Source organism: Falco punctatus (genome assembly GCF_963210335.1).
Source record: "Falco punctatus genome assembly, chromosome: 4".
Classification (NCBI taxonomy): Eukaryota; Metazoa; Chordata; class Aves; order Falconiformes; family Falconidae; genus Falco; species Falco punctatus.
The window spans coordinates 106280589-106306186 of NC_137583.1; the positions used below are offsets into that span (position 1 = coordinate 106280589).

At 41.3% G+C, this 25598-nt stretch overlaps 1 protein-coding gene across 5 annotated transcripts in view; it reads right to left on the reverse strand.

The window, feature by feature from the left end:
* The window catches only part of KAT2B (lysine acetyltransferase 2B), a 45051-nt gene that overhangs the window by 15567 nt on the left and 3886 nt on the right, over nucleotides 1–25598 (reverse strand). For all 5 annotated transcript variants that reach the window (XR_013927959.1, XM_080386421.1, XM_080386422.1 and 2 more), the window contains exons 2-10: nucleotides 20623–20749; nucleotides 15917–16062; nucleotides 15315–15404; nucleotides 13370–13551; nucleotides 10786–10977; nucleotides 8659–8765; nucleotides 6853–6978; nucleotides 4459–4595; nucleotides 2839–3047 (exon numbers count right to left, since the gene is read on the reverse strand). Coding sequence is in view for 4 of the 5 variants with exons in the window: in XM_080386421.1 (XP_080242547.1) it covers nucleotides 2839–3047; nucleotides 4459–4595; nucleotides 6853–6978; nucleotides 8659–8765; nucleotides 10786–10977; nucleotides 13370–13551; nucleotides 15315–15404; nucleotides 15917–16062; nucleotides 20623–20749 (1316 nt within the window). In the remaining variant the exon portion in view is untranslated. The remainder of the gene's footprint in view (nucleotides 1–2838; nucleotides 3048–4458; nucleotides 4596–6852; nucleotides 6979–8658; nucleotides 8766–10785; nucleotides 10978–13369; nucleotides 13552–15314; nucleotides 15405–15916; nucleotides 16063–20622; nucleotides 20750–25598) is intronic.

Sequence of the window (25598 nt, forward strand, 5' to 3'; positions counted from 1 at the left end):
CTCTCCAGACACATATCTATATTGAAGAGCACTTAACTACCAGCAGTTCCTCTCAACCTGCTAGAAGAGTCTTTCCCAGTAGGAAGTATGGGGGAAAGCCATGACTCAGCACCACTGCTTCAGAAATTTGCTTTGCTATTTGGTTACGAGGGAAGGTGGCTTTCTCAGCCAGTAGCCCCTGCTTGAGACCATAATGCTGCTCCGGCTCCTAAACTCAGACAGGATCCCGGCGCTGGCTCTCTCTCCCAGCTGAGCACCTCTTACCCCCACACAGGAGAGGTAAAAGAGAGTGGGCTGGTGCTGGCCCTCACCAGACAAGTGCTGTTCCTCCCTGAACAACCCAGGGGAAGGCCCCAGGATCAGTCTCTTGTGCCCACAGACCGAGCCCCCGTCCAACAGCCCCCAGCACTGGGCTGCTTGTGCTTCAGGGCTGGCACAGCCCCAGCAGCAGCAGTGTTTGCTGGCACCGAGAGAATATGGCTGAGGGAATGCCAGCAAGCCTGAACGCAGAGGGAATGGTTCCAGAAATGTTTTCCTAACCGCTGCAGCTATAATATAACACTGGGCACAAAGACAGGCACTGATATCGCTGGTGGTGGAGACAGGTTCTTCCACAAACCAGGCTGCACAGTTGGCTGCGATCAGCTCAGTCTGAGCTCCTCAAGGTCTCTGTTGGCACAAAGCAATGAGCCTGCCCCCTCCACTGCGAAATGCTGCAGTCAGTGCAGTAAAACCCTAGCCCAGGGGTCCTCAAACTTTTTAACCAGGGGGCCGGCGCACGGATGCAGTGGCAGGCAGCCATCTGCGGCTGCTTGGTTTCCCCCTCAACCCCCGGCGGGGGCGGGCGGGGGGGTCTGTAAATACCTGGGGCCAGACTGAGGACCCTGGGGGGCCGTATCCAGCCTGCAGGCCATAGTTTGAGGACCCCTGCCCTAGGTTGTTATCGGGGACAGATTGTTCAGAGGCAGACATTTTGGGAGAACACACTGTTGAAAGGAAGCAGACCCTGTGAGAAACGCAATGCTGGAAAAGTGGACACTGCTGAGGAGAACCTCCCTTCATGCTTGAGCAGCTGAGGCACAATTCAGTCAGGACACTGGGCTAGGTGGAGGATCACATGCAAACTGTGGATGCTGCTACAACCAGTGTGTCTCTTTTCAAGTGCTTGCAGTGTAAAGCTGCACCCAAAGCAAGCCAAGAAGCTTGCACTGATCAAGAGAAAAGCAACGTGCTTGGGTGGATGAGGAGTGATTTCTCCCATGCTGACTTAAACATTGCTGTTTATACAAACGTAGAATTGTTTAGGTTGAAAAGACCTTTAAGACCATGAAGTCCAACCATTAACCTAGCATTGCCAAGTCTGCCATGAAACCACATCCTGAAGTGCCACATCTACATGCCTTTCAAATACCTCCAGGGATGGAGACTCAACCACTTCCCTGGGCAGCCTGTTCCAATCCTTGGCAACCCTTCTGGTGAAGAAATTTTTCCTAATATCCAAGCTAAGCCCCACCCTGGCACAACTTGAGGCCATCTCCTCTTGTCCTATCTCTTGTTACTCAGGAGAAGAAAGTGACCCCCACCTGCCTACAACCTCCTTTCAGGTAGTTGTAGAGAGCAATAAGGTCCCCCCTGAGCCTCCTTTTCTCCAGGCTGAACAACCCCAGTTCCCTCAGCTGCTCCTCATAAGACTTGTTCTCTGGACCCTTCACCAGCTTCACTGCCCTTCTCTGGATGCGCTCCAGCACCTCAAAGTCTTTCTTGTAGTGAAAGGCCCAAAGCTGAACACTGTTCTTCATAAATCACACAAGTTCTTCTCATCAAAAAAACTTCAGTCTCTGCTGCCATTTGGTGCAAGATCTCCAAAGATGATGGAGCAGCCTGCAAGTTAGTATGGGCCTGGAAACCACTAATAAGCGTCATAATTACTTTCTGACTTTCAGTTCTAACATTAAAAAATACAAAATAGGTAGAAGCCTTCCCCACAGGCCCACGGCCCTGTATCGGGTTTGTGTGGCAAGGTTTTGGTAGCAGGGGGGCTACAGGAGTGGCTTCTGTGAGAAGATGCCAGAAGCTTCCCCTATGTCCAACAAAGCCAATGCCACCCAGCTCCAAGACAGACCCACTGCTGGCCAAGGCTGAGCCCATCAGTGATGGTGGTAGCACCTCAAGAAGGGGTCTGGGGGGGAAGGGGGGGACCGCAGACTGGAGCGGGGCAGGGTGTGGGGACCCTCCCCCTGAGGGGGAAGGGGCGGCAGGGACAGCCTGTGATGGACTGACCCCAGCCCCCTGCATTGCTCAGGGGTAGGAGGGAGAGAAACTGGGGAGTGAAGTTGAGTCCAGGAAGACAGCAGGAGTAGGGGAAAGGTGTTTTAAGATTTATTTTTTATTTTCTCATTGTCCTGCTCTGGTTTGATTGGTAATAAAATCATTTCCCCAAGTCAAGTCAGTTTGGCCCATGACGGTACTCGGTGAGCGATCTCTCCCTGCCCTTATATCTTAACCCATGAGCCTTTCGCTGTATTTTCTCTCCTCCGTCCAGCTGAGGGGGGGGAATGGTAGAGTGGCTTTGGTGGGCACTTGGTGTCCAGCCAGGGTCAACCCACCACAGTCCCACAACAAGAAGTCACTTGTCATTAATACAGCCACCGAGATAGTATTTGGGTAGAATCCAATTAGATTACCCAGGAATTAATGGGAGCCTGAAAAGATGGGGAAAGGTTAGCACAGGCAGAGCTGTCCTCCACGCCACCTCTGCTGGTCCCTTCCTACATTGCTCTGGCAACCAGCACCACCCTCTTCGTCTCACCCCCTAAACCCCTCTCCAGCAGTACTCACGGATCAAAGACCAAGCGTGTGATGTACTCCTTCGGCATTCGAGGCAGCTGATGGGAGAACACATTCTGCAAACCAACCAGCCACATCATGATCTTCTTGTTGGGCTTCTGGTTCAGCGAGTTGCCAACTACGTGGAACTCGATCACCCCCCTGCGCTCCTCCAGCCTCGCCGCCTCGTCCCGGGCTGAGTGCGCCGAGAGGAAGTTGGTCTGCACCACACAAAAGAGGAACAAAGTCACGTTTTCGAGATTTCACATCCTCTGATGGAACAGCCTTAAGCACACACCCCTCTTTTTTCCAAGCCATCTTTTTTACAAAAATAGAGCTACCAATGATTAACTTTTTTAGCAGAAGTGACACCATCAAATAAGCTGGATGGAAGTCTATACTATAGCATACAAAGGCTTATTCAAACTTCTTTTCAGAAAGATTCGGTAACAACAGCGATGGCTATGACTCAAGAAGTTTCAAACTCTCGAGGGACACATTCATCCAGTTGAAGCCTATGCCCCTAAGTCTTCATATTTTCTTTAGTCCAGCCAGCTTGGACAAAAGCAGTGGATTTGCCTACACATACTGCAAATCACGTATTTTAATGGTGGTACAGGCAAAGCTGTATTTTTTTTCATTTTAGTAGTGTTTTCCACTATCTATGCCACTATTATAAAAGCCTAAAAAGAACATTTTAATGCCTACTGATTTTGCTGTTATGTATCTAGGAATGCATCCATATATTTGAAAGGAGATTAATTTTTTCAATACAGACGATTTATTTAACTTTTTTTTCCAGATCACTTTACAATGCCAAAACATCTCTGCATGCACATACTGTTTACTTTTTAGAGCAAAGTTTGGCTGCTGTGTTTCTAGTCACTGCCAGCCTCAACAGCCAGACTGGCACAGCATTTGTAATACGCAGAGCCATCAGTCACAGTATATAGTCTGAGTAAGAAATGTAGGTGGGGTTCCAAATCTTCAGCAGTCTCTAGCTAAACCTTGGCAAACAAGAGCTGCTGGCAAAACACAGCCTGGCGAAGGAAACAGAAGGACGAAAAGCCAGCCAAAAAAGAAAAAGCAAAAAAAAAACCAAAACTGTGCAATTCTGTACATGGCATAATTCTGCAATTCTGTTTGTTTTTCTCTTCCAGCAGAAAAAAAGAGCAACTGTGGAAGATGGAGCAAATAACTGTTTAGATCAGCCCTTCTGCACTAACAGAGGTTTTAACTTTGGATCTTTCATTCTGCTGCAATATTTGAACCCCATTTACCTTAAGAACTACATCTATGACTAATAATACTCTGGAACTGTTGTGTAACAGAAGTACCTTGCAAAATAACCTGGAATCCACTTTTTTTACTATCACTAGTTTCCAATTCTCTTTGCAAACAGTACACAATGCGTACAAAAAAAATAATCAGAACTATTCACGTTAATGATGCATTTCATCAGCATTTTTTTCTCACCTAATCATACTCTTCAAACGTCTCTATTTTTCTTATTGACAGCATAGCAAGTTTTGTGGACTCGTAGCTTACAATACTCTGTCGATGTGGAATATTTACTAAAATCACACCATTTACAAACAGACCATTGCAACACCAGGTCTATATATTTCTTACCTCTGGCCCAAGCATTGCTGCAGGATCTGTAATTGTTGACATTACTTCATTGATTAACTCAATAGGAATATCTCCTACAATCCTTGGTCTTTTGGAATCCTCCAGAGAATAGGGTTCATTATTTTTTCTCTTTTCCCCTATAAAAAAAAAACAGGACAAATTAGAAACAATGAAATTGTTACAGACTTACATTATGAAGTCTAGGACTTATGCTATATTCTCTAGTTTGTATGTCAAGTTTTGGGTGTTTTTTTTAATTCCCTATAGAAAAGGAGAAAGAGAAGTATTGTTCAGAATGCATTTATTTATCACTGCTGTAATTCTGTCTTTGCACTGGGATATTAGCATGAAGCAGGATGAATATACTTCTCTTTCTCCTATGCGTTTGCAAATTCACAGTGAAACTATTCGCTTTTCCTTTTTGATTCAACATTTTCTGCAGTGAACCTCTGTGCTGTTTTCTTGGAAGGTCAGTGCTCAATACAAAAATTATAGCGAATACTTCTAGGTAACATGAAATCCCATTTCAGATTCACTGGAATTAAGTACCCATTATAGAATTATTTCACCCTTTTTGTAAGCTAAGCAGCACATACAGTCAGATGTCATACATATTTGACTTAGAAAAATCCATTGTATTGGGTTTGCGTGGCAAGGTTTTGGTAGAAGGGGGGCTACAGGGGTAGCTTCTGTGAGAAGATGCCCGAAGCTTCCCCTGTGTCCAGCGGAGCCAGTGCCAGCCAGCTCCAAGATGGACCTGCCACTGGCCAAGGCTGAGCCCAACAGTGATGGTGGTAGCACCTCTGGGATATAACATTAAGAAGGTTAAAAAACCCCCAAAACAAAACAAAAAACCAAAACCCCTGCGCAAGCAGAAGGGAGGAGTGAGAATATGTACAACAACCCTGCAGACACCCAGGTCAGTACAGGAGGACAGGAGGTGCTCCAGGTACTGGAGCACAGATCCCCCCTGAAGCCCCTGGTGAAGACCACGGTGAGGCAGGCTGTCCCCCTGCAGCCCATGGAGCTCCATGGTGGAGCAGGTACCCACCTGCAGCCCATGGAGGAGCCCACACTGGAGCAGGTGGGTGCCCGAAGGAATATGGTGACCCATATGAAGCCCATGATAGAGCAGGTTTTCTGGTAGGACTTGTGGACCTTTGGGGGACCCACACTGGAGTAGTCTGTTCCTGAAGGACTGCACCCTGTGGAAGGGACCCATGCTGGAACAGTTCATGAAGAACTGCAGCCCATGGGAAGGACTCACATTGGAGTCCTTCCCCTTTCTGTAAATCCAGGTACACAAAACCCTTTCCAAATGCTCGCTAAGCCCTTCACAGATAAAAAAGTACATTGAATTTCCATGCATGATATTACTCACGCATTTAGTCATTCCATTCTTAATCAGTTTATTATTGTTTCTTCTAACTGCCTGAAATAGGAGACTTACAATTTCATTAATTCTTTTAGAACCCCTTTAAAAACTGGTTCTGCATCTGTGGTGTTTCAATTCTGTAGTGCCAAGGGCAATCCCAATGATGGCTCAGCTGCACAAAATGATTAGTTCATCAATTCCATATTTCTTTTCAAACACTCAAAAAAGATAATTTATTTAGTGACTACTTATTACTCATTTTGTTGATCTGTAATTAAAAAAAAGTATCTTCTACTCATTCCCACTTTTAAGACCATTTCCCAACCTGTCCCTCAAAGAAAGCTGAAGTTTAGGAGCTGCCTTAAGTTCCTCTGTAGTGAGCACTGAGGCTAAGAATTCATTTAGCTTTTTCTTCTTTCTTGAGGACTCACTTTACATAAGCTCACGATCATGTGTCTGACCTACAAATTTTCTTGACAGGCTCATTAATCCTGAGGTGTTTGGGAAAGGATTTATTTTTGAGATTTTATGCATTTGACAACTACTTTTCCCAAAAAACTTTTTTTTTTTTTTAACCTGACCTTATTCAGGTTTTAAATTTAAACCTGGTTGGTGTGTTTGTGCTTTTCTTTATTGCTCAACTGTATGCAAGTTCAGCACCTTAAAAGATTTAAAAAAAAAATATGCAATGGCCTCTTGTACTCTGTCTTCATTTAAATGAAACATTTTTTCATGGCTCATAATACATGTGCTCCAAGTAAAGTATTTTGCAACACCCTCTGACACCAGCAGACCTTTCCACTTTTTAACTTAATTCAAACAATATTTTTTTTTCAAATACAGTTGCCATTTATGCTAGTTAAACATCACCATAGTAGGGAAAAGTATAAGCATGCATGTCATTTAGCAAAAACACATCAAGTTCACTACTGCAGAGTGAAGGCAATGGTCACCGTACACCACAACTACTGACTGATAACATGAACAGAAGGTGAAAAGCAAGCCTCCCTCTCTGTTACCTAGGTTTGGGTCAAGGGCAGAAGAAATTTTGCAAGCAGGACTCATACTCCCACTGTTGGGTTGCTCCAGAGACGAAGGACTTGCACTGTATGAAACAGATCTTGCCACAGGAGGAGGACTGATAACTGCAAAGGCATAAAAGAGAAACAAAAATATCAGGACACAGAACCCTGAAGGACTGTCACAATGATGGACCCAACTTCACACCCACCACCTGACAAGTACCAGCTAACGTGCAACAGAGCAGTGCCACCAGTTCACAAGCAGAGGCATGAAAGCTTTATCTCAACATATTTTTCTAAACTTCTACCTAACGAGGCACTGTATTACTGCTGGATGGCAGAGGCTGCAAATAGCAGGCTTTATTATTCTGCAGTGCTGAGCACAAGCTAAGAAAACAAACTTCCTTCACATACCTGCCAAGCCTGCTGGTGTTTAGCTTCATGAAAAGGCTTTTTTGGGGGTCTATTGAAAAGCAAAATCTCATCACTCAGCTTCAGCCATCCACTTTAACAGTGTTCAAAGGCTGGTTGGACAAATCAAATGCAATAAAGGGAGAAGCTGTTGCACCAGCCAAGAGCATGAAACTATTATTCTAAAAGGCCACAGACTAACATCTCCCTCTCGAATATTAAAAAAAAAACCACCAACATTCATCCCAAATCATCCAGTTTTCATTTGTGTGAAGACTTTTGGCAGGTGAGCAGGGAGTTGAGGTGAAAGCTTGTAGTCTGGACACCTGCAGTCTTTCTCTTTGCATGCCTTTATCCCGGTGTAATCACCAGCAACAGCTCTTTTGTACCACATTCATACCAAGAACCCAGTGCTGAAGAGGTAGACATTAAAATGAAGTACTGCAGAAATGTACATGATAGAATGAACACTGAGAGCAACACAACTTTAGAGTTGCAATAAACTTGTGCCAAAGGTGTAACTCACCAGCTCATAGTGCAGACCAGGAATGCCTCATAAAAAAAGTATGTATCTGTCACAGTGGAATTTCTCTGCTACTCTAGGAAAATCATTACCAGATAAAGGGCTGACACGATGTTTTTGTCAACTGATAATCACAATTGCTTCAAATACGGATTTGTTAAAAAATACTGAATTAAATAGCTGAAAATTGAAGTCAACCCCTGAGCTGCATAAATGGATTTTAAATAGTTTTGAACAGGAAGGAGGAGGAGAAGGGGAAACTGGAAGAAAATCATCAGTGTCTCCGTGCAATTTTAGGGATGACTTAGATCAGTACCCTAACTGAGGAGAAGTGAATAAAGCTGCAGAATAGCTGATGAGGCACATCAATAAGAAACAAAGCAAGGAAAAGCTAAAAAAAGCCAACAAAATCAAAGGCATGTGTAAAGGCAATGGAACATCTGATGTAGAAGGTTCTTGCTTTCCTATGCTAGGTCCCTACATCCCTGCTGCTAAGGAGATGGAGGACAGGCATGGGTTTACATGCGAGGGGACCACTGTCCAGCAGGTGACCCACTGCAGCCATTTACCCACTGACCGTTCTCTGCCCACAATGGGTGCACTCAAGTGGCTTGAGTACTCAGACGATTTGCCTCAGCCTGCTCCATTGGTACCTCCAATTAGATGGATTTCATCACCAAAATGGGATCTTTATATGAGGAAGCACCAGAGAGTCAGACACCTGACACCCTACTCGAGGCAGACCGATTTCAGTACAGGCTGCTATGTATAAAGCCGCATTTCTATGTCTCATTCCTTAGAATTCATGACTCGCACAGGTTCATCTCTAAGTTCAGGTGCTCTCTAACCCATCACTAAATGCAAATTACCTGTCTGGATTCCCAGCTGGCCAGTTCGGGAACTAGACAACAAGAAATCCTGATCCCAAATGGGAGAATTCTGGCTGTACACTTCTTCTTCCAGCATCGACAGAAACCTAGGCACAAAACCAGGTGAAATTTTAACTTAATAGGATCGCTCAAAACAGGTTATTTTTCAGATTAAGCATTTGCAACTTGTTTTAATTTGAAAATATTTACTGATTCAGGAAAATGCTGTTGGCAATTTCCTTTAAAAAAAAACAAAACACAGTAGAGTGGGTTTACCTATGAAATTTTATCTCTGATTATAAGCAGTATCTTATTTGAAAATGCAGAAACAGTTACAAACTACTTTTACAGAACAAACCTCTGCACTAGTAAGAAAGCTGAGTTGACAGATGCCAAGGTACTCATGTTATACAATGACAAATGAAAAAATATGTCTATTTTGATCAACCAGTGTTTTGCAGATGCACTTGCTTTCTGCCTCTTACAGATTTACAAAATCCCAGTGTTAATTATTAACAACACGCTTAGGAAGATATTTTCATTCCTTGAAGTGTCCTACTGTAACACTGAACTGCATGTTTGTGCTTGCCTAACATTTTTAATCTTACTTTGGTACACTTACAGAAACAGCATGATTTTAAACCTCTCTTGCTAGTATCAGATACGAAAGAAATTCCACAAATCAGACTATCCAGCACGCTTGCCTTCACAGGGGTAATACATCAATTCCCTCTTAGAAGCAAGATAGCTGCTTATCCTATGTTGCACAAAAGCTGTTTTCAGACCAGAAGTTGACACAGCACATTTTTACCCTCTGGAGTCATCTGTATGTATAGAAACCAGCCAGCTGAAACCAACAGGACCGTTGAGTAAGACTTTCTTGCACAGGATAAGGATTTTCAGGATCAAGTCCTACTCCTGTATTTTATATATAGGGCATTTATAACTAAGCACAGCACTGTGTAGTGTTTGCTGCTATCTACACAGCTGATAACAGCTATAACATTTGTGACGGCTACTTGCCCACCTGTGATGGAGCAGAAGCACAAATTAAATTTCAGCCAAGGCTACTTGGCTACATCTACAGGCAGCACAGAGGCTCTGTGTTCAGACCCCGTGCAACTGTTTGCTAGGTACCTACAGACATAACCTGTGGGTGCTGCCTTTGCCCAGGAAGGAGCAGCTGGAGCAGCCGGGAGCCCTGCACTGATGCCAGGCACCATCCGTGCTCTGAGCCGCAGCTCCTCTGCAGGGTTCACCCTGTGTAACACCAGCAGAGAGACAAATGCTTCAGACAAGCACAGCCCATAAAAGATTTAAAGATTTTTCATATTTCCCACAGATCATCAGCAAACAGTGCTTGTCTGTCTTTTTTTTTTCCCCAGCAGAATATTAAAAGGAACTTCAGTGAATAATAATGCTTTTCAAATTACTTATTGAGGCTGTAAAAAGCAGGGGAATCAGGGGGCATATGCACACCTCCTTCCCCCCCACACCTGCTCCTTGTATCAACATGGTGTTAAATCCTTTTTTTATACCTCTTTCAAGGCCAGATCATGATCCTATTCCCAGATATACACAAACATTCCTGTATCCATAACAGTCTACCCCAGAGAGAGTTTAAATTCTTCAGAGTGGTAAAAGGCACTATTAATAATAGTAGGAGGGACAAATCCTGGCTCTACCCAACTTTGGAAAGCTCTTGTTTTTCATTCCCCTGAGCACTAACCCAACCCTAGCCCCAGGCGGTGGCTTGCATACCAAAAGTGCCACCAGCTCTCTTGTAGGTTCTGTGTTGTTTGAAGGGACAGACTTTTAAAATACGGGTTAGAGAGCCAAGCCACCCTGACAAAATAAAGATATTTTTGAAGTGATACACTATTTTAACGGGAAGCAAGTAAGATGAATAAAGCTTTTTATAAAGCAAAGCCCTAGGACAAAGCAAAACAAGTGGTTGTGTACATACAATACATTAGTTCAAGCTATGTCAGAAAAGAAAGCTGTAGGATCTACTTGTTGCTGAATAAAAGGAGAAATTCTTTTAAGCTACAGGTAATTTTTCCATTTCCATGCCAAAGTGGCATACTACTAGTTAACCCTGAATGCAGGCACGTTGTGACCCCTTACTTGGGAAAATGGGTGAGGATTAGTGTTCGTTTCTCTTGAGGAAGCTTGTCTTTTTCTTGCCTGGCCTGCTCCAGCAGTTGCCGCCTCATTACAGTAAAAACAGAGCGAAGCAATGTCCTACCAAAAACCTGTGTGGTTTCATACCGAGGTAGACTGTCACAGAACTGAGGGACATTGCAATAACAAAGCCATCTGTAAAGGGAAAAAAAGCCAGATAATTATCACCATCTAACATTTGAATTAATGCAATAAACCCACTACCCACATCATTTATAACGCAGCTGAGCCTATATGACCATATAAATCAGTTCCACATCAAGTCTGGACAGAGTTAAGCAGCATTTATATTGCTCAGTTTTTTAAAGAAATGACAGCCAAGTACTTTTAAGTCTCCATATATTCTTTTTCTCTGCGGTCTAGTTTCCACAAAGCACTCTTGTTCCAGACAATAATCATTGATCACATAAAATTCACGTTGATGTCAGGGATTCTCACCACAGCTCATTCATTCAGCCACCCAGGTCTCCTGTGTGCGGCTCCAAAGACCCTTACTAGCCTGGGCCATTTTCCCCTCTTTAAACTTCTACATTTCCCCACATAGACACAAAAAGCGTAACACATGTAACTAGCTCCATCCCAATCTGACTGGGCTCCCATCCTGGTCTCCCACCAGCTGGCTTCTTCCCATTACACCCTGACTTGATACTCTTTCATTTAGCAGTAACTCCCTCCATAAAGAATTCCACATTAAGGAGTGTATGTGATAATGCAGCATGTTGAGTTCCTCTCCTTGGAAAAGGGATCATGGTACTGAAGAGGTAAATCAGACATACACTGACCGTGTAGGTCACAACACCTGTTAAATTTATAAATATGATTTGGGTATCTGTGTGTAAGTGAACAATCAATGGTATGTGCAGATTTAGCAGAATCAGACAACAACCGTTTTATGTTATGAAAGCTCCAACAACAAAAATATTGTGCACTGGATGCAAACAGGCTGTGCTGGATCCTGCATAGATTTTCTCATCCAGATCCAAAGTACAGCCTGTCTCAAAATGCTCTCCCAAGCTCTTGTGTCTCAATCCTTGCAAATGCAAGAGATGCAAAAGAGTTGTGAGATACAGTTGCTCGCAGAGCCCTACTCCCCCTTCTTGGCTGATAAGGCACACCTTTCAAAATACAAGGATGCATGCGGAACTGAAACAGTTTCACTCCAATCACCTGGTTTTCAAATTGAATTGGTGACTGCAAGAAGCCACGAGGTGCACCCATGGTGCACAGCAGCTTCCTCAGCATCCCAAGCAGTGCCTTGAACACCACCAGGGAGGGGTGAAGCTCACAATGACAGATGAGATTGGATGGCGAGAGGCAGCGCTTTGGGTCAGAGGGAACCTTAGGGACTGCGGGCAGGAAGGTTTGAGAAACCACAAGTGACAAAATGATTAACAACAAAAGTCACCAACCAGAGCCAATTGCTAGCTATTGATTCCTAATAAAAGCTGACTCCAACCAACCCTGGCCGACATCTGTATCACTAACAAATGGAGGTCAAAGACCCACCAAACACGGTCTTAGGAACCCCAAGGATTATCAATAACTGTCCTTTATAACAGGTAGAGTTATCTGAGGTGACAGGTCATCTGAGAGCATCCCAGTCGGACACAGACACAGCGAAGTCTGCAGTCATCAGCCACGGTCTCAGCTCACACCAGGGTTTGCTGTTCTCCTTCATGGAACTGAGATTTGCTAGAGAAAAGGCCACCAGGAAAGTGAGCAGAAGGCGATGCTCATCCTCAGCCAGGAAAAGTGTCCCTGGCAGGTCCTGGGAACAGGCTGCTGACAAGGGACCTTAGCTAACTGCTGCCTGTGCTCACAGACGGCATGTTAACTGTTGCCTGCACTGGCAGGAACCTTAACTGCTGTCGTCGTGCTAACTGAAAAAGGTGCTGCACTATTGTTACGAGAAAAGCAAAATCAAAAAAGACACAGCTTTTTGTCCTAGCTCTTCTTCCCCCAGTCACTGATTTATTCCTTTGAATTGTGACAACATATTAAAACGTCACAACAAGAACTATCATTTTAAGGAACCTAATAATATCTATTCCCCATTTAGCTTTTTTAGCACTTACAAAATTATTTTGATTTTTCAAATCTTCCATGATTTGGTTTCAAACTGTGATGCTTTACAATGCTTATTTTCATTCTTTTTTTTTTTTTCTTTTAAGTTGAATAACAAATTACCTAAATTTTTAGTACATGAAATAAGGATCTTAGATGATGCTCAAATCTTAAGACTGAGAGCAACTTTGCAAACACAGGACTTGCAAAAGCATTGTTAGATACAGATATTTGCGACCTCTCCTTCCTGTTCTTCACTGATAAAGCACACCTCTCAAGACACAAGGACGCATGTGAAACTCTTGACATAGCATCACTAAAATCCTCAGGTCCTCACATAAACTCCACGACTGCAAAAATTCCCATGGTGGTGCAGCTCTGGTGTACAGCTCCTGCTGTATTCCTGAAGCGTGTACATACCATATTGGCAAGCAAGACTTGTAACAAGCAAAAGCAGCATTACCTGGTATAATTCACTTTATACCCCGCAATATCATCATTAGGTGATCTTAGTCTTCGCTGAGAAGGTGTCTCCAGGTGCCAGTAGTTAATGCGGTTCAGAAACATTTTTGCCAGTTCCACTATCGTTTGCCTTTCCTTTGAGGGTAAGTGGCTAAATTTGTACTGCACAAAATTATTCACACCCTTAAAACAGAAGAAAATTATGTTTAATTATTTAGCCATAATTTTTGTAGGAGCGTCCTCAAACATTCCTCACTTTACATTTATTAACCCTGAACTTGCATTACATGGGAAAGAAAACAAATACCGGAGAGCATAAACTCCTGCCTCAGCTACTCATGTAGTGCCACAAGCTGCATCCCCTGTACACAGCAGCAGGTACATCCAGATGTTTTTATTCTATTCACTTCCATCAGCTGACTTCAAGGGAGAGAAGGAAAATTCTCTTTCCTTGCTTCTCAAAGTAAAACATTTTGTCAGGGAACAGAGGAAGATCCAGTAAGTTTTCTTCTATATGCTCACATATGCACAATTTTGCTGGTAACCATGCCGCATGATTTATTTCCTCTGTAAATCAAGTATCACCTATAAACCTCTCCAGCTACTTTTCAACAGTAGAGCCGGGCTTGTGGACTTCTAGTTAAGTTTGCATTGACACATCGTATTATTTCTTCAAGAAGTGCCAGTATTTCACAAGTATATCCCCTCATTGCACTTCATACACTGTCCACTTAAAAAAAAAAAACACAATCAAAGATAGTTAAAATGTGTGACTAAAAGTGCTGCAACATATATATGTATTATAAATCAATTATAATAGGGCTGATCAGCAAATAATTTTGTGTGATTGAGCTGTTGAACAGCTAAAACCAGAATTTTAAATATTGATTTATTTTAAGGGAAAATTATTTCAAAATAAACTGTATAAAGAATTACCCTTTCATCTCTATGCTTCCCTCTCTTAACGAAATCGAACTGTATGAAGAACGTGACAAAAGAGTATACTGCACAAAACCTTTTTATAAAGTATATTTTAAGGACTAGGAGTGTGTGGAGATTACAAACACTTATTCTTTGTTTATATTCAAACCAAAGGAGAACTTAAGGTGAAGACTTCCCAGAAACTCAGCAATAAAGTGTTTTGATTTTCCTAAATTACCAGTGAGAGTCACAAGGAAATAATTACTACACATGACAGTCTTCACATTTAAAATATTCTTTGTAACAATAGAGCACCCATTCATCTACCGATGGCAAAACACTGAGCTCCTGTTTCAGTGAGGTATGTGAGCCTCTGCAGTGTCTCACTGGAGCTAATGGGTCCACTTGCGTGCCAAAAGTGCATTCTCAGGAGCTTACTTAACCAAAATCTGAATTTGTCATATGTTCTTTATCCACTGAGTTAGAAAAGCCTCTGTTATTCTTTGGGTTTGGCTTTTGTTTTTGTTGTGTAACCTTTGAAAGAGAAGCCTATGATCTCACTGAATTGGATTGTAACATTTTCATTGATTTACAAGACAAGTGTCATTTTGATACCGGATTTCAAAACTTCAACAGCATTTTTTCATCACTTGAAACAAAGAAATATTAGAACTGCCACACATAAAACTAGTATTTTAAGTTCATTTCCTAAAACCACGAAAAAGTTGGTTTCATGAAAGCATAAGATGAATGATGAGGAAAGTCAAATAATGTAACTATTGTACCAACACTAAAGGAGAAGCAGCAGCAGCAGCCTCCTCCCATCCTCTGCTTTGTCCCAAGTAACACACAGAAACAATCTGCAAACTGCCTGAAGTGCCATGTTTTCAAAACCAGCGTCTATCTACATTTACAACAACAAAAACCCAAACACCAAAACCCAGAACAAACAAACAAAATCCAAAGAACCCCACCAAATAAAAAAAAAAAAGCACAGGAACCAAACCCACATTTTGACTGTTTACCTGTTCAATGCTAGGTTTCTCAAATGGGGGACTTTCCAAAGATCCTTCTACTATAGGTTTTCCCATCTGTAAAATGCACTTCCTCAAAAGCTGTTGAGAATATACAATTTTTTTCAAAATTAGCGTATTTGCATACATAGAGTCAATGGAAGTCACAGGTGCGCAACACACTGCAGTGCTGACAAATCTCCTGGCTATATACCTGCTTGCTTCATCATCTAAATTTATAGCTACTAAACTTCACTGTGAATTCATCTTCTTTGAAATGCATGTAAGAGGCTTCTCTGAACGAATGTAGGCAGCAAAGTTAGCATTTATGTCAACCGAGTTTCCCTGACGTGCAAGTGAAGAGGGGAAGCCCTGCAGGCTGTGCAGTTTATAGATGGGACTCATGGTCAGCTCCTCAATCATCTGGATGACTTTTGGAGTAAGATGTGGTACATCGCAAGTCCCAGAAATTCCAGCCCACAGTTAGTCACTAGAGCATCACACTCGAGAAAAAGTCTCACCAAATAAAGTCAATACATGCGTGAAAGGCACTGAAATAGGCTACGTGAGAGAGAGTGAAAAAACTGAGAAGATACTACACAAGCTCAGCTTACTTTGAACAGGTAGAAATAAACTTGCTTGGTGTCTGCATCTTCCTCTTTGTGGACACAGGTGAACAGATACTCCACATCCAATACAATCCCAAGGAGCCTATTCATTTCTTCTTCAGACACGTTCTCCAGGTGAGAAACATGAGCAGCTAAATGAAATAAAAATCCAAACCTGTACAAAGCCTACTGAGAGAACCAGTACCACAAATATTCCCCAGGATAACTCAAACTGAGCCATAATGGTAAAGGCACTGATCCTGTTACAACACATCTTATCAGAGGTAATTGAAATATGTGTCACATCGGAGCAATTTGTAAAGGTCACCCGGTGCTGGTAATTCCCACCGCAGAGGAACAACAGCTGGTTGGAATCACAGCATCTGTTAACACTTAAAACAGACCACACGAGTCCTGTTTGTATTAATACATGTTGCAATATATAAATAACTACACGCATTTTTGTCCCAAGAGGTATGCTTTTGAGACAAGGTTTCTTCACTAAAGAAAATAAATCTGTAATACCTATAAATTAGCTAATCCATGTGTTGATGCAAGTAGTTTCTTATCCTGTGAAGAGTTAAATAATTTTTTTAAAAATCAGCTCCACTAATAGGTTTTTTGTTTTAAACTGGATGTTACTGGCTAAGTTTCTTCCATATTATGTAAGGTCAAGCTACGCTTTGCGCATGTATTAACAAAGCTTTTGCAGATTGTACATGCTCATTTGTTCAGAAGTTTACAGAAAAGCATCTTTCATCATATCATAATTTCCAAGTGACAAACTCCCTTTTATCATCTCCGAAGGTAAATACAGTTCCACATCTGTAATTTTAAAAAACCTGAGGTTTGCCGGCATGAAGCAGGACATTCGTTTCAAACTGGTTTGAATAAGTGGCCCGAGGAAGAGAGAATGCAATTTAAAACACAAAGTCAGTTCCCAGAAAGAAGATATTTGCATTACAAAAAGCAATGATCTTCACTGACTCCAGACCATTGCATACGGCATGCATATCCTTTCCTCCGAAAGGACAAGAAAATATCCTTTAAAAGAAAAGGAGAATGATATAAGAGGTTGGGCATATTTGTTTTTCTAAGCTTTAATTATTTTTACCAATATTTACTTCTTAGATTAATAATTATGTTATCTTAGATATGCCAGTGCGATTAGGACTGTTAAGAAATTTTCAACATCAATCTGATTCCTTAGTGGGGGAAGAAGTAAGGAGAAATAACACTTGACTTGAAAATTATCATATTTATTGGCCACTCAGCAAAGATGGTTTGTTTTGTGAAGTTGAGTCTGACACCTGCTAAAACATTTAAATTCAATAAATTCATGCAGCTTCAAGTAAAAAGGGTGCCACAGCTCAGAACATTAAAAAAGGTAACAGCAATCGTTTCCACTTAAATGAACATTTATAATACACTATCTTAAGTTCTAAACATATGCTCATAAATGAAAGGGGGATGCCCACCATGAGCTTTCTTTAAGGACAAATATTCAGCATTCTGGCCAGAATAAAACAATTTAATTTCTGTCCTTGAGCTGGATACGAAGGTTTAATATTCCCAGCTGTCTGTTCTGATCTTGTAAAATAAACGCCCTCCTAGATGAGCACTGCACTAGAAACTGATAACTTACTAAAGAAACCTTGGACTCAACTAACAAATCAATAAAACATCAGCATAAGAAGCCATTTCCACACAGTTTCCAGAACAATACTGCAAGTTACCTTGACTACTTAGTGGCCCTACTTAAACATTGTATTAAACTAGAGAATTATTACCCATACAGTGAGTCTAAAAGTAACATAAGTGTATTACCAGCATGTATTTGCCACTGGTTACCATTTACTGTAGTTACCAATATACATCAGCCCAACAAAATATCTTTCTTCAGATGTTCACAGCCCATTCCCTAATTCTTGTGGCCATTAGTAAACCTTGTATTAGCATCAAAGCTTTAGTACACTGACAACAAATACTGCCTTACTCTTTGACTAGTTACACAGTCCCATTCATCTGCATTGCCTCACTGGTACACCCTCCTTCAGCTGCTGTTATGCTTGCAAAACATTTAAAAAATAAATTAAGAAAAGCAAATTAAACCCCCACAACTATAGGCTGCTACAGCATGCAGAAAATGAAAGTAAGCAGAAAGAGCAAGGCCAACGCAATGGTATGATGACCTGAAAGAAAGCAAATTAACTATTTTGGTTGTGCAACTTCAATAACCAAGTACTTGACTGCATGAATTAAAAGCGGTGAGAAAATAGACTGAGAAATGTGTCCACAGTCTATCTCAAAATCAGCATGTACACAGAAACACTGATAACGTATACAGGACAGGCAAACCAAGAAATACCCAAACACGCTACATGAAGGTGCATAGCAGGAACTGAAGACAGTGTTGGGGGAAAAAAAGGCAGACTTAGTGTGTATATAGTGTACTAACACATCAATTAACTAGTTTTAAAAGTGACTCAAGACTGAAAATCTTTACCAACATGAAAATGCACCCTGTAACACAGGAGAAACCAATAAAATATAAAACAGAAAAGAGCCTCTGACTAGATAACATCTGGTATTGAGGCTGGTGGAGAATGTCTCCCAGCACACAATTCAGTCTCCACTTCATAGTGTCACAGTAGTGACCCAATACATTGCCCAAATAAAAGAAACATTCATTAAAAACCCAGCACTGAGCCAAGCTTTGGGCCTGAGCCACAAACAGAATACAAGCTGTAGGTAAGCAGACAGAAATAACCCCAATATGGTAATACGCACCACCAAAAAGATTGATGTACCAAAAACTGCACTGGCTTGAAAATCGAACCATACCCCCAAAAAGAGATGTCTCCTAGACTAACGTCTAGGATTACCTTTGAAGAAAATAATAAATAAATTTAGAAAAGGCAACAAACCCCAATATCCTACGCTTTACATCACATGTGGCTGTAACCAGTACAGGAATTTCTATATATCGCTCTTTCAATAGCTCTTTGAGGAAGAAAAAATGCAGCACAGATAATCTGAAGCCTACATAGCTTGTGGTTGGTCTGGTTTTAAAGGCATTCAGCAGGAACACGCTAATTTAGAGGAGATGAATAGTAAAATTATCTTGGAAAACACTGCTGACAGACATATTTTGCCAGTAGTATAAGGAAGCACACAAAACTCACTTCAGTTATTTCCAATGAAATATCATCCTCATTAGCTGCAGTCAGAAGAATAAGAAACCTTACCTTTTCTAGAAACAGCAATAAATAAAAATAAAGTTTGTTCCAAAAGGTACATTTCACTGGTACTGGTTTTACAGTACTGGTTTTCCCTGTCTCCCTAGCTAATGAGCTATTTAAGAATTTTTAATAAGACTAGAAACAGCCTCAGCCTTTAGAAGAGCTCAGGTTTTGTACAAAATACATAGCATCCACAAATTCTGCTGAAGAACTGAGAATTGACTTAAAAATAAATAAAAAAATAAACAAATAAATAAATAAAAACTTTCTTCAAAGGCCAGGAGTGAAAGGGGTGGGTAACACAAGCTACCCTAACTGCATAACCAAAAGCAGCACAGAGAAGATGCATGATGAAAAGTTGAAACTAAGTTGGCTAAAGCGACCAAACTTCCTGTGATACTATGCATTTGTTAATCTTCTCTTGCAAGCAAACTCAAGAGATTTGGGATATCAAGAAATAAAAGAAATCTGCTGAGAAGCCCAGATATAGGTCAAATGTAATGACAGCATAACAAGAAAAAAGAGCAGAAACAGAAAGAAATCCCAATGGAAAAAAAAAAAGTTTTCCACACAAAGTACAATATTATTTTTTAAAAGTAAAAAATAAATGATCCATTGTGAAGATTTTAGATTTCCTCTCTCTTATGTCACTGTCCTAAGTTTTAGCCGTCCACAAAAATTAAATAGCAACTGCTTCTTATGTATTATTTCTGAACTTTATTTTAGCTCAATTTTTATGCAGTATTCACTAATATATACAGAAAGAGTCATCAGCTTTAATTTTGGATAAGCCCAAATTCTTAAAAAAAAAAAAAAAAAAAAAAAAAGGATTCACCACTCTTTTTCAAGCTATGAGGGTAACAAGCCATTATTTAATATTAGTCTGAAAAAAAGACAAGCCAAACCAAAATGCCACAACAGTATTTGACAGTGGATTTTGAGCAATTGCTTCCAAGCTACACAACCCGCCTGCACAGTTACTTAAGACAACGCCAAGATGTAGAAGCCCAGTATTATTTTCTGTGATGTGGAAGAGGCACAGTTCTTTTTGTAGGTAAGAGTACCTGCTTTGGCAATGTTCAAGAATATTTCATAATTTATTCTATAGTAAGAAAATGCAATACAGCCTACAGGAGATAATTATTCCCGTTGTAACTAAGGCAGCTTACAGGTAAAACAATGTGAGGTTAATGCATGTTATGCAAAGTATTAAAATAGTTCTGGGTAGCTTAAAAGTGCTTTTGCATTTTAACAGCTTAGAGTGTCTGGGTTGTTCGAAGTACCTTAGTTCAATTTCTTCAAAACTCATTTTTAGGATATTTCTGACAGATTTTAACCAATGTTATTGACATTTATGGCCGATCGTAACCCCCTTTTCTAGGTCTTGGCATGGCATCCTGGCTTGGGTCTCGCAAGAGCGGAGATGGCTGGGTACGGGCACGTGGAGCGGAGGGAAAGGCAGGATCTTACCCAGCGTGTGGCTGCAGCTGCGGCAAGGCTCGGCAAGGCTGACCGCTGCCTGCTGCAGCTCCGCCCGCGGCGGCGTGGGAGGCGGGTTGGGGTTCTTCCAGCCATTGCATTTACAGGACTCCTCAGCCTGAAATCAAAGCAATGGGATATCGATCAACACCGTAAAACGTAGGAATGTGATGAAACTGCATTATTTCAAAAGCAATATAAAGTAGCATTATTAATGAGTTGGGGGTTTTTTGGTTCGTTTGGCTGTTTGAGGCAGGGAGGTGGAGGGGGTGTCAGGATGTTTTATTGTTGTGGCTTTGGGGTTTTTTACTTTTTTTATCTACCACTTTACTTTCTAGAAATAACCAGATGTAAAACAGTACCCCAGAGCAATTAACACAGCTCTGGTAAGCAGACCGCGATTGGAAAAATACATACACAAACTCTGTCTAATTCCTTTACAGAAAGCCCCGCTCCAGTGAAAGAAGTATTCAAACATTTACTGGTATATCAGCACATACAGATCTTGCCACCGAGATCGTTTTAATGGTTTAAACGCAAACAGGTTATCTATCAGGCAGCACGTTTATCACTGCCTTATCAGCTATACCAGCAACAAGAAATCAGGCAACTAAAACCAAGCCCATGACAACCCAAGCAGGGTTCACTAAATACTGAAATGAGGGAACAATGACCGCACTCCTGGAGAACGCTGCCTACAGCAAGGCTCGGCCACAAAACCGACGGATGCCCAAGACAGGGACACCACCAATGCAACCTGCTGCTTACCCTAGAAAGCTTATTTACACTCACTGAGTGCACAACACCCCGACAGAGTGCAGCTGAAAGGAGTGACCATGGAGGGAGAGGTTGTCACCTTGGTAAATGTGCCTCAACCATTCAGAAGTTCCAAGTACCCATTCCAGTTACCTAAAGAGCAGTGGTATAGGAGGGGATTTTCCTCTGCATATCCAAAAGATCTTAGTTATTTTGATGGTAAAGTACTTCTAACATCGTTCGTACTCCTATTTGAAGATCTAATTGGAAGGAAAGCATGCTATTCTACTGTTCAGAGATATCTGTGCACTGGGCCATCACAAGATACTCATGAATTTGCACTGCCAAGACCTCGGTGAGGAAAGTATGCCAACTGCTGCATAATATTTATGACTGAAACAACCTTAGTAGGAAAAACTGTGGTGTCAATATATCCAGCACTAATGTGTCATTTTTCAGAACCGATTCTGAACACGTTTAATGCAATCTATTTCAGGAACCTATTTCATTTTCCTTTTATGTTTCCAAATCCCACCTTAACCTAAGATAGAAGCACCCAGGAGAAGCAGAAAGGACTGCAACTTGACAGCTCTTAAGACTGACAGCTTTGTAGATTGATGGTAAATTGTTCTTCCAAACTAATTTCAATATTCAGCAACCTGAGCATCCAGAAAACTGCTGCTTGCAGTTTGCTGAGCACCACATGATGGTTTTACCATCTCCAATGCTTAAGTAGCTATCCAGCTGGGCTCCTGGCCCCAGGTACCATGGCCTCTGCCTGTGCCCAGGGTGGTCTGGCAGGTACCAAGGGCTGTGAGTGGAATTTTCAGCAGCCAGAGCCACCAGGACGACTCAGAAATCCACCTGCAAGTGCCCAGCAAAACCACTTACACGTATTTCCCCTGGGAAGGGGACAATGTGCATCACCTGAACCCCCTGGCTCTCCAAACCCACTGTCTGGGTGCAGACTGCCTGCTACCCCACCTATTTATAATGTGGCATCACAGAGGTTTCAGTATGAAATGGGGGGAGATTAAAACAATATTTTTTAAAAAAGTCTCATAAAATGCAATCTGGATGGACTTTGGTAAATGTTATGTTATTTTTCTATTACGTTTTCTATGAGTAATATGATTGGTAGAGAAGTGAAGAAGGCCCAAAGTTATTTTAGAGCAGAAACCACCTCTTACAGTTTCACGAGCATTGAGCCAGTTTTACTTTTGTTTGTTATCCAGACCTACAAGACCTCTTCAAGTTTAATGGCTAGACGGTGAGATCAATGACTGAGTGATACCTGCAAAGCAAGGATTGCCCTGGTGCCAGGACTTTGGACATCTGTCAGATGATGTGAAACCCCACTTGCAATTAGCGTCTTGAGTTAGACAAAACCAATGCCAGATAAGCTATCCACATTTGCTTTGCGGGAGAGGCAACATTGCCACAAAAATTTCTGCAGTTAAGGCAAGGATAGCGAAACTACCACAGGAAAAGCTGCCAGAAAATGAGATTATCGCCAAAGAAAATTCAAGAGACAATCATAAAGAAGTTCTAAAAAAACCAAAAACATATTGATTGAATATTATTTTAGGGAAGTAAGATTTGATCCTTCTCGTGCAGCTGTCCAGACAAATGCTCAGCAGTGTAAATCACTGACATAATATCATGCTTATTATTAACTGCCTTAAATCATACTGCATTGAAACATGTCCAAAAAAATCCCCCTCAAACTAGGCACATTCTGAGATATTTTTTTTTCCTACAAGTGGAAGCAGTATTTCACAGAAGCTCACCACACAGTGTTTACTATCAAGCCTAAAAACTATAAACAGTGAATAACTACACAAACTTTAGTGTCACACAATAATTAACAGCCAAGATGCAAACAAACAGATGTACGAATCGTGATAACAGCTCAGTTAAACTGCCAAAAATAAATATCAACCCACCCACAGACAAATGAAAACAGCATGTTCAACGGCAGATTTCTTCTGCCCTCGGTAGTATTTCCTCACCACATCTTTTTGAAGCAGCTGTTATTTTGTAGTGTTCAAATTATTCCAGAGACCTGTCTCAAACAGCTACTAGGGTGGGGGTTTTTTGTTAATCTAAGAAACACCAGAATCAGCATAAATGTTCTGTTAACCAAGGGGAAACACAACGCAAAAAGGTCCTCTTTAAAACCAAGCTTTCATTGTAAATGTTGACAGTGCAAGTATTTTGCAGTGAATACGCAATGTGCATTCCTCAGTGGCTTAAACTGCTGAGTTGTTTTAAGTCTTCTACAGCGTTTTGTTCATTCAATCCTTTCTCTGACTATCTTCAGCTTTTTTCTTTCTTTCTCTTTTTTTAAATGTCACTCATCTGCTTTTCATTAGAAAATAACGTATGACTTCACCTCTGCAAAAATTTAATTTAAGATCAAAACAGTTTCGAGGGGAGGAAGGAAAAGAACCATTTGAACTAGTACATCCAGTCCTTGGAGCCCCGTTTTCTGGGACATCTGCAGAGTTTTGATAAAGCCACTGGAGAAAGATGGAGACTTCTGCCTTACTGAAGCCTGCAAAGAAATGATTGTCATCTTTGCAGGCCTGGGGATGCACCTACCTTCATTGGCGCTTTTTAATAAAATCGGATGAGTGCAATATAATAAAACACAATAATTGCACACCGTTGTCTGCCCCCTATCCCCACCCAAAAAAAAAAAAAAACAAAAACACACCACCAAAACAAAACAAAAGAGTGGGGAAATTATGTACATTCTGCACTGTACAATATAATTTCAATCATTTCTTTGATCCTTTCCATGTTAGGTGGAGTGTTACAATGTGGGAAATCAAACTGTCTGGTAGCTCTGGGCAGTGAAAACTGCAACTCTGGACAAACTAAAGTTACCATTTCCTTTAAAATACTGAATATACGGATAGCAGGTCAAAAATGGAACTGAAAAAACATACAGCACATTTTAACACATGTTGTTAGCATTTTTATTTAAAAAGGAAGCACCTCAAAGTTAAAATGTTGCACATCTCTGCCCTTGTTAAGTGGGTTTCAGATGTCTAAATAAATAAGATGTCTAAATAAATAAATAAGCACCCCTTTCGGATACTGAAAGGAGCCTAGGTGTGCTGGGCTTTCTTTCCAACTCAAAATCGTACAGGTTGCCCTGTTTGGTAACTGAGATGCAAAGCAGACTCAACAGATTATATATACACAACATTACAGATCCTTCTATTTCCAGCAAGTATAATCACTCTAGAAAAAATATTCTTCCTCCCAACATAAAAGCTGTGTAAAATACCCTGTATTTTTTTTCCTGCAAGCAATAATCTCAAACTGAGGCTTTTAACAAAGAAAATCACACAAACTATAACAAATACATTGATTAATTTAAAATACATATTTTTCCTACTCATATGTCCAGTACCCAGCAACCAGACAGCCAGACACTGCTTGGAGAGCCACTCACACGTACCAGGAAATTAGCTGAGCCATTTACCTTTAACAATAAAAATAATCCATTCAAGTGTTCAGCTCTAAGCATATGTTCTTCATTTACTGATCAATCCAAGTATTTTATACTCTGTATTTTCCCGTTTCACTTACAGAAGAGATGTAGGCTACCACAGAAAGCTTTTACTAATAACAGGGGCCTGATTCCCACCTTGTAAAGTTAATGGTAGTTCTCCCATTTAATTTAAAGGAAGATGCTTTAATTGGGCCTGTAAAACACTGTAAAACACATTCAGCCCGCTATGAAAATGATCATAAGAAAGCTTTTGATGTCTTGGATGTCTCCCGTACACTTCTGCAGAAAACAACATCAATACGTTCCCAGCTGAGCTTGAAGGAGCTGCGCTCGCACTACACAGAGCCCGGCAGTAACACGGCCACGTCTGCCTCGCGTCAGGGGAAAAAAAAATATTTCATTACAGAAACGGTGGTACATATTTACCCTATGAGCTCTTTTTTATACCTAGGAGCAGGAAAACTCCACAGAGGTCACTCTAGGATGAGAGGTGGGAAGAAGTGCCACTACCATGGGTCAGCAGCTGGTCTAGAGCCTGGGACCCCGATTTTACTTCAGCCCGTGCCGCTCGCTCACCTGCCGCAGGGCCTCGGCCAACTCCTCACCATAAGCCTGCTCACTCTCTGTCCATTTTGTTTATCTAAAGCACAAAGTCTTTCTTCAAGGAGGTATCATGCCCTGCTAC